This window comes from Anarrhichthys ocellatus, unplaced genomic scaffold (assembly GCF_004355925.1).
Source record: "Anarrhichthys ocellatus isolate YVR2014 unplaced genomic scaffold, GSC_Weel_1.0 scaffold56, whole genome shotgun sequence".
NCBI classification, from domain to species: Eukaryota; Metazoa; Chordata; class Actinopteri; order Perciformes; family Anarhichadidae; genus Anarrhichthys; species Anarrhichthys ocellatus.
The window spans coordinates 1,165,804-1,181,384 of record NW_022280086.1 but is presented as its reverse complement, the minus strand read 5'-3'; the positions used below and the strand labels follow the sequence as shown (position 1 = coordinate 1,181,384).

General features: G+C 42.2%; 1 protein-coding gene across 1 annotated transcript; it reads left to right on the top strand.

The window, feature by feature from the left end:
* Window positions 1–689: 689 nt before the first annotated feature.
* On the top strand, window positions 690–15,176 carry rogdi (rogdi atypical leucine zipper). The gene is made up of 11 exons (XM_031871112.1): window positions 690–1,100; window positions 5,954–6,025; window positions 6,463–6,545; window positions 6,853–6,907; window positions 7,006–7,086; window positions 9,269–9,364; window positions 9,456–9,554; window positions 10,829–10,942; window positions 11,027–11,076; window positions 11,310–11,436; window positions 12,744–15,176. The coding sequence occupies exons 1-11, from the start codon at window positions 1,026–1,028 to the stop codon at window positions 12,783–12,785; spliced, it is 894 nt and encodes a 297-aa protein (XP_031726972.1). The 5' UTR covers window positions 690–1,025; the 3' UTR covers window positions 12,786–15,176.
* Window positions 15,177–15,581: the final 405 nt, after the last annotated feature.

Genomic DNA, 15,581 nt, shown 5'->3' with positions numbered 1-15,581 from the left:
ACTCGTTTTTGTCAAAACAGCTTCAATGACAAAATCAAATATTTGATAAATAAATAAATATCTTCTGATTTCATGTTTATTTTTTGTTCCATCTTTAACCCTTAATGTTTCTGAGTAAATTTAATATGACAGGCTGAACACAGTGATCCGTCCTCTTTGTTTACCTTTTTATTTACGTCTCCATGCGTCCACTGGTTACCCCGTGTTTAACGTCACATTGCAATGATTTGTGGGTAATTCCCTTAGGCTAAGTCAGCATACCATGCTGATTTACGGAAAGGGTTCATAAAGGGCTCAAAATGTCTGCGAGAGACTCAAACACTCGATGATGTGACAGTGGGACAGCCCTAAACCCTCACGGACTTCGCGGGAGCGCGCCTCAAAGTCCGTGAGTCCGTAAGGGGGGACATTGGGATTTGGCCAAACTCCCAACTGCTTAGGTGGGAATAATGTGTTTTAACATTTTCCATGTCACTTGAACGCTGCATAATACCATCTGTTCGTGTGACGCTGGGCGGAAGTTGTATTCCCAAATAAGGACTAGTGGGTGGGGCCAGTTTGATCGTGAACGTGTGACCAGCATAATGCTGCATTCATGAGGTTCTCGTAAAGAGCACAATACAGTCATTGGTTTGGTCGAAATTGATAACTAAAGGCATCAGTTAGCATTCATGCATTTGTTTTTGGATGATTCTTCATATGACATGGAGCACGCACCTGTTCTTTGCCACAGTGGAAGCATGAACAGCAGAAACCATACACAGGTGTAAATACATAACGTGATGCTTATGAGATCCCAGTCCCTTCAATTGTCCATGTATTTTGATCCAAAGGGTCGTTTTTACCTTTGTATCTGCTGTTGATATGGGTCGTTCATGTGAGCGCTTGGTTATTTCCGACAGCTCGTGAAGGCAACAGAACCGCCGCTAATCCAGTGACGTTAGGTATTGAGAGACCTTCATCCCAAAGAGAGGACCGTGTTTTTAAGGCGTTATTCGTGTGTTTGTGTCCGTGTTCTGCACAACATGCTCAACACGCAGAGATCTCTGTCCGAGCTGCCCAGGATGTCCGCTGCCAGTCAAGTGGAGAGAGCCGTGTTGGTGAGCTACACTGCGGGGGAAACACTGCGCTGTTTGGCTCTGTGGCTAGCTGCTACACTGGCCGAGCCGTCCGTCGGTTAATATAACATGTGTTGACATTTGTAATTGATAGTTTAAAAGAATTAGCTGGCTGGACGTCAGTAACATAGCGGCTGCTAGCCGAGAGGGACGGTAGCATCCGCGCGCTACAATGCAGGTGGACAGGGCTCGCGGATTTCAACGTTGGTTTCTGGTTGAAAACGCGTTGAAATGGGTCTGAACGTCTTAGACCTATTTTCACCGTCTTTTCAACCGGCTAAATTACGGTTACAATATCAACGTGTCACAAAACACCAATTTGTTTTAGAATATTGATGGTTTGTTCAGTTGTATTTGAAAGAGACGCGATTTTGGTTATTTTATTAAATGTATTTCTCCAAAATCATATTATGCTGGCCGGTGATATGTGGTTTACATGAAGACGTTATTTCAACGCATTCAATGTTTCATACAAAACTTCGTAAATATGGAACTATAGACTGTGTGCTGTCAACAAGAAGCTCCCAGGACATGGTAATGAGAGCAGAGCACATTATGTTTTTTCTAAGTTAGAGACGGCTGGAAACGCATGTTTTCAATGTCACCGTGTTTTCAACATCAAAATGCTCTCAGATCAATATGTAGCAACTAAATACTTAATCATAGTAACACATTATCCGTTTCCACTTACAGGACAAAAGACCAAGTGACACAGGTAGCAGTTCATTTTTATTTATTAAGCACAATATAAATATAAACAATGTTCTTTATATACAACCATAATCTCTTTTTCCTGCTTTAAAAGTCGTTTTCAAAGCCACACAGGAGCCGGTTTCAGGAGATGTGCCATATTTTCAAGCTGGACATCTGTAAATAAAACAAGTATTAGAAAAACATATTGAATTTTAGACCAGTGTTGAAGGTCTCTTCACCGGAGACCTTCGACGTATTTTAAACGTGTTTTCAACGGAATGATGCTGACCTGGATATTACACAGTATATACTTTATATTGTTTGTATATTGCTATAAGCCAAACAACAATGTTTTGACCGTGTTCTTATTAGTACATTACTTTGTTTTACTCATGTCCTCCACATTTAAACTGTGTACAGCCCCACTCGCTGTCCGTAGTGTATTTTACATACTCTATTTTATAACGTTGGGCTACAGGGACAGTCCACAAAGAAAGTGTCTCCAACATTAACTAACACACATGTCTATGTTTATGTTCGTAACAGTAAAGCTAACATGCTAACGCTATAAGCTAGCAGCCTCGCCGCATGGTGAGCATAACATGATATTAATGGTATGGTAATGATATTTAGGTTTGCAATATTGGAATAAAGTAGTTCAGGGTAGGAAATTTACATATTTTTAGGGGGCAATTTTTGCCCCACTGACTGAAATCCAGGGGCATTTAAAAAAAATTGGGGGCACTTTTTGAAATTTGTGAAATAACATTTAACCTTTGTTCAAAACAATAAATATACTTATTTAGGCTTACAGTATATGAACAATTGTCATCAAATGGCAATAATAAGACTATTAGGCAGTAGTCTACAGATACAAAGTGTTTTCTTAGATTTTTTTGAACAAAAACCAAACAGACAATCATATTCAATTTTATTCTTATTTCTTTGTGGTTATTTATTGTTATTACATTTTTTAAACAACTTAACAATTATTAAGTCAACGATGCCTTGATTACATATACATATATCAGTCATTGTATGGAATTATTGAGAAAGAATTTTGTAGCACCTCAAATATTGTGATATTACCCATTTTTGCCCTGAACATATGCATTAGTCATTGTGTGGAATTTTTGAGAAAAAACATTTTTATAGCACCTTAAAATTGTTCAAAATGTGCCATTTGAAGGTACAAATTCAGTTCAGAATTTTTACTTAGTAAAATATCTTAATTGACTGTCAGTCAGGATTATTCATTTCCAGCAACCCTCAAATCAAAGAATGAAGACACTTTACGCACAATTTAGGTGTATTTTCCCTTTAACTCACGAGATGCAGCATGTTTTATACTTAATGTGAATATAATTCATACTTTGGTGGCATCTTATTCTGAAAACCGGATGTTCGTCTGAAGAAACCGGATGTTGTCTCACGTTAATCTTTCCGCTAACTTTCAAAGTCCTTCGCTCGCTCCCGATCTGCGCCGTTTGAATGAGTTTACCGTGAATTTCAGCATATAGGTACACTAACATTTAAGTGTCTGCTGAGTTGACCGCAGTCTCAGGTCTGATTAAGAAGCGCTCCATTTATTTATTTGTTTAGAAAGTTTGGTTCTTCACGCAACATCAGTCAAGGCGAAAATCAAAACCATTCTATGGCAACTGGACCGGGTCATATAGGCCAGTGATTTTCAACCGCTGTGCCGCGGCACACCAGTGTGCCGTGAGAGATCGTCAGGTGTGCGAAAATGTCCAATTTCACTTAATGAGTCCAATAAAATATTATTTAGTTGTTGCAAATACTTTGCCATTGTTGAGCGTCTGAGCTGCAATATAGTGGCTGGCTAAGTAATAAATACTCTTCCATGCCAGTGGGTGGCAGTAGGTAGCGCAATAATGACCTTGTTAATTTAGGACAGTAGAACGAAATGACGCGCGGGAGAGGTTGCGGTGACGAGACGAACAGCAATGGAGAAATATTTGAAAAGGAAAAATGTAGACTCTGAACTGGGCCCTGGACAAAATAACCCAGATGAAAAGCCGAGTAAGGATCAACACATTGAGAGACTTTTCATTAAATTGTCAGCGTATATCCGGCCCTTGGTACAACAGCCCGCCAGAAAATATCATGTTTATCATAACTGGCCCACCACACCACAGAGCTCCGGGATGAAAAGTGGCGATGTGAGCTGCTTTTTGTGCGACATAACGAAGCATCTCACTGCGCTAAACCTCCAGCTTCAGGGACGGGGACGTGTGATCACAGACATGTGTGATGCAGTAAAAGTCTCCACAGCTGTGTTCCTGACTGCGCATTTTGCTGATAAACTGGGTGCACTTGGCAGAGAGATCACTCGGCGATTTACCGACTTTGCAGCTCAAACATTTAAATTTGAACTGCTCAGCAATCCGTTTGCAGTTTACGTGGAAAGAGCACCTGTGGAGCTGATAGACCTCCAGTTGCTGCTGCTCAAACGCTCTGCATGTTTGGAAGCACATACCTGTGTGAGCAGCGTTTCTCTGTGATGAAGATGAACAAAAACCCACAGAGGAGTCATCTCACTGACGCACACCTTCACTCGTGAGGGTTTCCACAACACAGAACCTGACTTCAGACATTAATGAACTGGCAGCCAAGAAAAGATGCTAAACATCTGGCTCTGGCACATACAGTATGCATAAAATAATGTAGCTAAACATGTATTCTTTTTGCACTTTGTCCAATATCCCTTCTATCCTGTTTATTAAATGGTGACTCTATTTGGCCCTCAATGTAGTCACAATTTCTTATGTTGGCCCTCTCTGTGATTGAGTTTGACATCCCTGGCATATCTGCTGTATTATGCTAAAAGGTGTCATTTTGTAACGCTTTTGGTTGTTGGTGTGCCACGGGATCTTTTTAATGTAAAAAATGTGCCGCGGCTCAGAAAAGGTTGAAAAACACTGATATAGGCTACGATGTTTTTGACAAGTTCATTAAATTATCATTATTATTAGAGGAAATTATGGGGGCATTTTTTGCCCCTCACCTAGTGATATCAGGGGCAAAATTATATTTCTTAGGGGCAGTTTTGCCCTCGTGTATTTCCGACGCTGAAGTAGTTCAAGTACTTACAGAGTATGTCGTTAGCGTGAAGCCTCGTTTATTCCTTCAGCTCGTTCACTTCGCTCATCAACTCAGTAAGAGCTAGCTAGCTCAAATCGTGCTGTCTTTCCAGCCGTCTCTAACTTAGAAAAATGCACAGAGTCCGTGCGCATGCGTGTTCCAGCAGTAAACGCAGTCGTATTTTACATGAACATACAGACATAATGTACTCTGCTCTCATTACCATGTACTGGGAGCTTCTTGTTGACAGCACACAGTCTATAGTTCCATATTTATATTTATGAATGTTTAATCAACGTCTACAAATAGGTGGTGAAAAAACTCACTTTTCAACCAATTCTGAACGTCTTTTCAACGTTGGGCGTAGACGTCTTTTCAACAGAAAAATGCTCACTGGGCAGGTTGATCTGGGCCCAGCTCCTTTACCTGTAGTTTCTCCGCCAAAGTTCTCCTCTCAAACGGGTCTTGGAGTAGAGATTTTACCGAGTTAGGGTTGAGTCTTGAAGAAGTAGTGTTCGTCTCGCTCGCCATTGTCATGTCTTTAAAATGGCGCCTGTAGAGACTTCTCCTGACGAGAACGCGCAGTTTGGGGCAGAATTAAGCTGAATCTATTTGAGGACGCTGATTGGCTAAATTGTATGTCACACATTTATATCTTTAATCAGCAATTGGCTAAACTGCTTCATAGACCCGCCTCTTTTGGGCAGATTCTCCAGCGCCCCAGCCAGCTGAGACGTGCACACGCGGAGAGGACGTGCAGGAAAAGCATATATTTACCGTAGATGTCATATTTTACACATATTACTGGGTGATTCCATATTTCAAAAACACAAATATTGACAATTTCTATAGTTTATTTTATTATTATTATTTTTTTATTATTATTTGTAGCTCAAGGGGGGGCGGCGCCCTCTATTGACCAGCCGCCACCGAGTATGAACATAGCCATCAGCGCAGGAATACGTCTCAAAGTGAAAGTGTGGTGGCCCGCTGTATTATTGTGTAGAAGGTAAATGTTTGTTTTGACCGGTTGTCAGGAGGAGGAATTCAACTGGCTGCTGAAAGAAGAAGTACATTCTGTTCTAAAGCAGCTCCAGGATGTCCTCAAGGTAAATGTCAAGCTTTCATGTAAACACTGTAACACGGGCTGGGACATGTCACAGCATTAAAGGGCCACTACACCTATTCTACACATGGAGATGTGTTTACCTGTAACGGTTAGTAAGACTTAGTCTGTGAAAACATGTGTATGAAGTCATCTGTGTGTCTGGAGGAGCTTTACATTTATAACAGACACCCCAGCTTACAAAGGGATGACTTCGATCTTTGACTTTGACTCTCTCAGTTCTAGCTCTCGTGGATTTTCAGTGTTTTTTTACACCTGTAACTGGATTATAGACCAGAAGTAGAATCTTAGATCAGAAGCATTCAGTCTGTATAATTTTACACCTGAGACGATGCATCTACAATGTCACCTCAAGGGCTGTGACTTCACAACACTGATTGAGATTTGATTGTAATAGTTAGTTTTCTCTGCCATCAACAGGAGGCATCAAGACGTTTCTCCATGCCGACGCCAGGCCTGGAGAGTCAGCAAAAACAGGAAAACTTCATCCTCGGCAGCTCAACGTAAACCTCTGAACATTTGTATTATAAGTGTAACTCTTAATGCTGTACAGTCAGTATGGACATAAGTGAAATACAATGGATAGCGTGTCTTCAGTAGAATGAATAGGTCCTGTCTGTTCCATATGTCTTCTCCCTGTGGAGGAAGTGTCTGTATAGTCTGAATTATGCTGCGTCCCTGAATGAATGCTCGTTTCCTCCACGTTGTAATCTTCAGATCGGTTGCCCTCCCTCACGCACTGTAAAGCCATCCCTTGCCTATTGCTCCTCTGGTGATGTTGAACTCAAAATGTGATGTGTTGATTTGCAGCATGGATCAAGTGAAGGGGGTGCTGACTCTGCAGGGAGAGGCTCTGACTCAGGCCGTGAGTTTGACTACTTCTCATTGAGTCTGTATATGTGAAGAGGAAACACTGATTCAAGCTAAATGTGTTTTTTGGTAATGTTTTGCTTTTCCTAACAGGACATAAACCTGAAGGTTGCAAAGAGCAGCCAAGTGTTGCATTTTCAGTTCAGAGAGGACAAGCTGTGGAAACTGCAGCAGGTATGTTAGTGTTTAATGCTGTGAGAGTAGTCTCAATTGTTTTCTCTTATAAGACTTATTGTCCACTACAATGTACATGTTGACTGAGACCGTGTAATCTCTTTCCTAGCTACTGTAGCTAGCTGTCATCAGTCATGCTTGTCGATGAGGCTCAGACCTGATATGAAGTTACACTTGAATTACTCACATTGCCAGAGGGGGGAGACAAAGAAGTTCTGCACCATCGCTTGAACCTGATTCTGTCTGTCATACCGTTTTTTGTTAATAAAAGAAGAAGAATGAAATCATTTGTAAACCATTAGATTCATGATGTCATCAGCTGTCAGGTCAAATGTTGCTGTTGAGGTTTCTGTCCAGTGACGGCAACATGTTTGTTGTTTGCTGATGATTTTGTTGGAGGCTAGTTGGGCCACCCAGCATAGCTGAGGTCAGGATTTAAAGGTCAGTGTCGGTGTAACCTGATACCTACTGTAGCTCCTAAACATTGGTCAAAACATCATCTAACATCAACACTGGCCTTCCATAGGAGAGCTAACCCAACCTTTTTGTGTTTTTCACCATGTATATTGATTAGTGCTGGGCAAGTTAACGCGTTAATTTCGCGTTAACGCATTCATTAATTAACGCCGACAATTGTTATCGCGCGTTAACGCATTCTTTTTATTTATTATTATTATTGTAACAGACTGTCTCATGTTTATCGTTTTGTATTGGAGATGATATGTCCCTTCAGGGTTGCCGTAGAGAAAAGGCGACTTCCGCTTCTGGTCGGGGGGGGGTTTAGAAATAAACAAAGAAGCCTGGGCTGAACGAGAAGCCTGGGCTGAACGAGAAGCCTGGGCTGAACGAGAAGCCTGGGCTGAACGAGAAGCCTGGGCTGAACGAGAAGCCTGGGCTGAACGAGAAGCCTGGTCTGCCGACTCCGCTTATTACCATCTTATAAATGCCCCTCATACACGAACCCAGGATGCTCGGTCACATTGGTGGCAGCGGTGTTTCTTATGCACCGACTACGGACCGCTACGACTATTTTATGCTTCGGCGACTGTGAGTGTGCACTTTCTTAGCTTAGCTTAGCTGTCTCAGTTTAGCTAGCAGGCTAACTCCGCGGCACTTCAGAGAGAAAAGCGCCGCTGGTTGAAGTACAGGATGTGGGTTGGAGATGAAGACCCGTTGAAGCCCAGCTCAGGGCTGTTCGGCAGACGGTCGGCCAGCAGGGATATCCATGTCGACCTGCCTGCTCCGTTTCCAGAGTTTCGTCGGCTGGGTGAGACAGTCTGTTACATTGTTTTGAAAGTGTGTGCACTGGCAGCGGTGGAGGAAGTCTTCGGCAGACTACGTTGAGGCAGCGTGTGGGAAAAGTATAGATAAACTAAAGCAAGACAAGCTAACAAATGCTGCAGACAAGTGGAGACAAACTGCAGCCGGTTAGTATTGTGGAAGATGTCGGTCTGAGGAACGTTCTCAAGGTGCGTTCGCGTCGCGTTTGGTGTGAACGCACCTTTAGGATCGCAACGAATGACGGCACGTATGAGCCTCAAGACGCACCATCGCAAGAAGAATACACGAGTTGTATTAAAGGAGAGGACTACTAAAGCCACGGCGTTACAACGTGCAGCAGCTGTTACTCTCACTGGAGACTACTGGACATCACTGTGTAACCATCATCACCTCTGAGTTACAGCATTATATTGATGAACAGTAGAGCTGCATTCACATGCTCTGACTGTCATGAAGACACACATTTAGATGCTGAAACATGCTGAAACGTGCTGAAACATTTTATTCATGTTGCACAGCAGTGGAACGTTTCACATACAGTCACACACTGAGCACAGATAGTGAAGAGATAGAACTGCTACTGTGTGAAGGGAATACTGCTGTTAAAAAGAACCTGATGTGTTTACAAACCAAATGTTATTGACCTTTTGTTCATATAGCAGTACTTTTAGAATAAAAGTACACTACTTTTGAATTCATTATTGAACTTTGCCATAACAATGCAATTAATCGCGAATTAATCACGATTAAATATTTTAATCGTTGCCCAGCACTAATATTGATAACTCATGTCTGGTCCGTCTGGATATACTTTAAATGTAAAATATGAATTGTATGCAAATTGTATTAATACTCCAATCCTGACAATTCCACCTCTCTCTTGTTTCCGTTCATCCTTCAGATTCAGGATGCCAGGAACCATGTGAACCAGGCGCTCCAGCTGCTTGGCAGCCATGACGAGAGCTACCACTTCAAGACGGGGGCTGAGGTTAATAAGGTGTGTCCTCTGTGTCCTGACGGTAACCATGGCCTGGTCCAGCTTCTACTGTGTCTCTGATCCTAGCCTCATGTTTCTGTCACTGCTGTAGCTCATGGATGCAGTGATGCTCCAGCTGACGAGAGCTCGGAACCGCCTCACCACCCCGGCCTCCATGACGCTGCCTGAGCTGGCCACCAGTGGTCTGATGGTAGAGACACATTATACACACGCACACACATACACATTTGATAATAAAGATGAACAATTTATTGGCCAATATTTCTTATTTTTTAACAAACTTGTTACAAAAACAAACATATTTGATAAGAATTTCTGTTAGTGAAGAATTCTGACATTCACTATATGGCCAAATGTATGTGGAGCCCATAGTTCCAATGAAGAGAACATCTTTATGATATTAGTCCTGATGGGCAGGTGGTACCTAACATGGTAGCCCTGTCATCAATGGATGAATGATGTCATGTAGTGTTAAAGAGCTTTGAGTGGTCAGAAGACTAGAAAAGAGAGAAACAAGTACAGTCCATCTACTATTTACCTTTTGTTTTACAGATGAGAGTAAAAAACGAGAGCCTGTTAACTTTACCTAAATGCTTTTATTTGAAGTATTTAACATAATAATCAAATGTGTATCTCTTTGCTGGAGGTGTCAATCTTCACCGGCCTCGATGCATCTCAATGAATCACGTCCTCGGTGCTCTAGATTACGGCACATGGCTTCTTTTTGAACTACTCATAAAGGAAGTCAGATAGATGTGAACTCCCCTTTTTCTTTTGAAAGTGCTTTCAAAAATCCCACTCAAACAGTCTCTAATATATAAAGCTGCATCCGACCAGTATCTGTGTGAGCCACATCAGTACGTGAACATGACGTGAATCCTCTGGTGCATTACAGGTCGTTCACAACCTTCTTTTATTGAAGACCCCTACTTGTATCTAAGTAAAGCTCAGCCCCCTCCTCTTACTTTCTAATGTCATCACCATACATTACAAATCTGCAAACACAATTTTAAAAAAAAGTGATTTGGCTTACTAATGAGTTAAGTCTTTTTTGATTCATTTATCTTTAGCCAATATAAGTCATCAGTTTCATCAACATAAATAAAATGATGGCGTCTTGATGGATTTGACTTTTGGACTTTACAACGCTCTGTTATTGAGTTATGGAGTATGAAACAATCCAACAGCCACCACTGTAATCTAGTTCTACAAATAGAATATAGTATAATAGTGATAATATTAGAGCAGTCAGGTTTCCATTGTAAATAAGAAGGTTATTACAGGTTAATGCCCATAATGTCACAGTCACATGTTCAACCATCACATATGGGTGCATCATAAGTGTCCACATAGTTTGGGCCAAGTAGTGTAAGTACTGACATTGACCTGGTCGGTGCTCTCTGTAAGCGTACTGTGGGTCCATATTCCTCTGTTGACCCGTTCTCTGTCTCCTTCCATCTCCAGAAAATGTTCACTCCTCCCATGCCCGGGGATGTGATGGTGAACTTCTACATTAACTTAAGCAAACTGTGCCTGACCGTGTACCAGCTTCATGTGCTGCCTTCCAACACCATGAAGGTCAGACCTTGTGGCTCTGCAACACGTTGTGAAGCCTCACTCAGCAGCATGGGACTGATGTTTACATGTTTTGTCTCATCTTAGAATTACAAGCCAGCTGGAAGCTCAGTGTTGCACAACCCAGGAGCAATGTTGTAAGTCCTCCCTTCCTTCCTTCAGATGTATACATAAACAGATTTAAGGAAATAATAAATACAAATATTGATATATAGTTAATGCAAAGAAAACAATAAGTACCGATAATACTTAAATAAAGAAATACTTATTAGTCCTAACTTGTGGATGGCAGGGCTCTGTTAGGACATGTAGCATGTGTATCTCTCAGACCCCTTTAATCTGTCTTTGCTGGGAACTCTTTCCTCCTCAGCGAGCTCAACAACAACCGCTTTGAGGTGAGCCACGTTCACAAGGTGGAGTGTGTGGTGCCTTGGCTCAATGACACGCTGGTATTCTTCACCATCTCGCTGCAGCTCTGTCAGCAGCTCAAGGACAAGGTGGGTGTCTGTCCTGCAAGATGACTCTGAGCATTCATTCTCACTTGATGAATCTTTAAGTGACACGACTTCTTAAAGCTGCACTCATCAATATTTTCATAAGCAAACGATCTACTCTCGGGGCCAATTGCTCAAAAGGGTTAAGCAGCTTTTTCTGTCCCTAAACGTGCACAAAAAGAAAAGGATCATGAGGAGGTTTGCTGTCTGTTCTGAGGAATGCCTCGGCACCTCGTCAGTCAGGACCTGGAGGTCTGCCGTCTGTGTTCTTGGGGCAAAGGCAACATGTGGCAAAGTATAAATCAATCAGACGCAACAAAAAAGGGGCAAATTGCACTCGGCAACAAAACATAGCAGTTCCTAGAGATGCACAATTCATGGTGCGGTCAGCGGCTGATTGCCATTCTTTGTGAATTTGGCCGTCTGTGTACGGAACCTTCGGGTAGCAGCTTCTCGTGTTTAGCAGGTGCTGTCCCTTTCAACTGCAGCAGGTCAGATCAGTTCAAACTGTTTGTTTGCTCACTTTTAAAACCTGGGTCCACCTCTGATCAGGTGAAGAAAATAACTGTCTCTAGTTTGTTTCCTTCTAACAGACCTGTGTCTGAACAGAGATGACGACCGGGGGAGCAGCATAGACCGATAACATTACTAACAGCACTGCAGAGTACTTGTTTCAGAACTCCACAACATTTAGTGGGCGTCAGTGAATTAATTACTCATTTCATTATCGTCAGGCAGAAGACTGTATTACATTTCATTCTTGATGCTCTTTGTTTAAATTAAAAAGTAGCTTTTTTGTGTTCAGTCACACGCGTTAACTCGACTAACGGTTCTCTTGTATTGCAATTCAGTGCACTGAAAATATGAGTGAATGGTTTGAGACACACTGGAGTGAGTGAAAATAGTGCCTTCTTCAATTTATTTCTCCTTCAATTGTGACACCAAAAATCTAAATGAAATCTAATTATGATATTACCAAAGATTCCTGGTGGGTGGAGACCAAAGATGAGTGAATATTGGACTTCCACACAAATGACTCTAAATACATGGTGAATGGTGCTTTATGACCTCTAAGGTGATTTTATGAGATGATATTATTTCAACTTGGTCAGCTGCTAAGTGGCCAAAAGAAAAGCGATTAACTCAGCCTCACCGTTGCTGTCAATCACAGTTGTTAGATTTGTGCTGCTGCTGCAGGTGTCCAGGCTGCTGATACAGTGACTATGTGAAGGCTACTGTTAGACATTTAACTCTGCATGTGTGATTGTGTATAAAGCTAGCTACGCCTCTCTGTCCTCCCATCCATGCAGATATCAGTCTTCTCCAGTTTCTGGAACTACAGACCTTTCTGATCCACTTCCTGTCCCTCCAGAGACCGGCAGAAGCAAACTAACCACGCAAGTGTAACGGACATCCTGGGAAGGTTTTCATTTGTTTTAAACATGTATTTATCATCCCGTCATTCAGTTTCAAGTGTTGCATAGTTAGCTGAAGGAACCAATCAAACCCCAACAGATATGAATATTCCCGTGTGTGTGTGTGTGTGTGTGTGTGTGTGTGTGTGTGTGTGTGTGTGTGTGTGTGTGTGTGTGTGTGTGGCAGGCATCTCACAGCACCGACTTCAACTCCTCCATGAATGAATGTGATTGTTGCTGATTTGTTAGAAGAATTTATTTTTGGATTATTTAGTATGAGAATGTATGAGGTTATCATCGGTGGTGTTGTGTGGAGCACGAAGTGTCCACTCAGGGCTGGAGGACTAAGCAGCACCAAGAGGTCACAGTGGTCACAGTTTCTATCCGATGAGTTCCCTCACAGTAGTTTCAATGTTTCTTCATCTTTTTGCAGTCCCTTACAATATAATGGTACTTTCTTCAAAAGGGCACTCCTCTAATTTGACACGCCTCACTGCTCATTGGTTAGATATGTCGGAAAGTAAACATAGGAGGAAGGTCCAAGAAGCTCGTATCTGCCCAAAAGACTTCCTTTTAATCTCCAGCCAACTGATAACAACAGTTGCTTTCACGCATCCCAGAATGCAAAGCTCTCCTGGCTACGGGAGCCCTTTAGGTCAAACTTGCAGAGCATGTCTTGTAGTTGAGTCAGATTGAGGTCGGCTCACATTCCCACCATAAATTAACTGCTTGAGAATGAATTTGTGACCGGACTGAGTCCTGTAAACAGCTGTGTTCATGGGGGACTGGAGTCTGGACTAAACGACGTAGGCTGCTCCGCCCTTAGTTTGGGTTTGGAGCCCACTCATTTCAGATCAAATGTCTGTTAGAAACTGGAAGTGTAGCGTTTGAAAGAAGTGGGCATTTACTAGGAAGGAGGGTCAAACAAAAGATGTTGAGTTGCATTGTGGGGTGTTTCTGGACCTACATGAGACTTGATTTGACCACTCTAAGGTAATCTGTCTTCTATTAATCTGTGCATTCACAGTACATCCAGCTGTACTCGTGGAGCTGTCCAGCACTGGGTCTGGCCATGGCCCCCTAGATGACACTACGCACTTTGTTTAGAAGACAGCCCCCTTAATCTGGGAATTTGTTTCAGTTTCACTAATTCCATAGAATTGCTCACTATACTTTAAAGGTTCTCTGTATGTGTTCAGAGCATTAACATATCATCACACAGCTGTCATCTATGTAAAGATGTAGAGGAGGAATGAGCACAGAATGAAGTCTCTCCACAGCTTCTCCTGCTCTGTTCACATAGCCGGGCCGGCTGTGTGCTTTGAGTGCATGTTAGTGCACGTGAGCGTACCCCACAGGTTAGCTCACGCCTGCCGCTCTACACTGCTCTAATACGACGGTCACATGGTAAAGCCGTCCAGACCGACAGACATGGAAGCGTTTCTCCTCAGGTTAACACTGTCGGCAATGTTGCCGTTGTTTTTAGCGCTGTTAGCACTGTTAGCAGCCGGAATGCAACAGTATTGCAAAGAGAGGGCAAAAGGTCTTATGAAGGGGAGGAACAGACTCGGCTGTGAGGGGATGCATAGTATTAAAACATTTCCCACTGTGATCTTTTAACACTAACCTGTTGGAGACAGATGGTACCGTCAGTGTTTGTGGACCAGGTCCAATGTCCGGCCTTCCAGACACACTGTGATCCGGACCAGCTGTGGAGTTCCCCTCCAACACTTCACACAGGTGAAGTCCATTAAAGCTGCAGCTTCCGATATAGAAATGAAGGACTCATTCTAAGCTAATAGAAACTCAACAGTTGTTAGTTTCAGGTGATTATACAATAAAGAATACACAGTGATGCATATTATATTATATTTCCGGTAATAGATGCACAGAAATCCTACACACTGGCCCTTTAAGTGCCAGGTTGACGTATCGGAGCGTTCTGAGCTGGAAACTGGTAACTCTGCTGTGACCTGAAGGGGCATTGGTGTGGACGTTGTGCTGGGCTGCTTCTCTCTTTTGTGTTGTTTATTGCTCCATTCGGTGTAATTGACTTAAGTCACATTCCCTGGTTACTGCATGGATGTGACTGAATGATAAGCTACTTGTCAGGTTTACTGATTTCATGTGTTCATCTGCTCTATGTTCATATTTATTTCACACGTTTTGCACATATGTTGTTGGATTCCCTGTGAACCAAACACTAATCCAATCTTGAACAAATGACTTCATTCCAGTAAGTGTTAATCTATTTTCAAAAATTGCCTCGCATATATAAATGTGGAAATGATTTATCTGATATCTGTACAATAAAAATATTCAAAACAATAAGCCGTCTCTGTTGACCTTTGCTGCAGTGAAGCTACAAATAACGATGTGTCATTAAATGTTTTCAGTATCTGAAGAGAAATATATTTTCCTCGCATATTAAAGAACATGCAGAGGTATAAAACTAGTAAGTAAAAGTAGAAGAATTGCCCCGATGACCCATATAGTATCTGTTTTATTAATGTGTTGTGAATAGTGCTGAATGTGTCGACAGCATTTCTTATTGGCATTAACAGAGGAGTAAACCAGCTGGACATGGCAGATGCAGAGTGATTCTTTACACTGAAAACAGCAAAGGGCTGCATGTCTCCAGGGCAGTGTGCGAGAGGTAACACAAACATGCTGGTGGATGACGAGGAGGCCTTTCGTCTCCAGGAGTGAACAGAACAGTTAAGTGATGTTTTA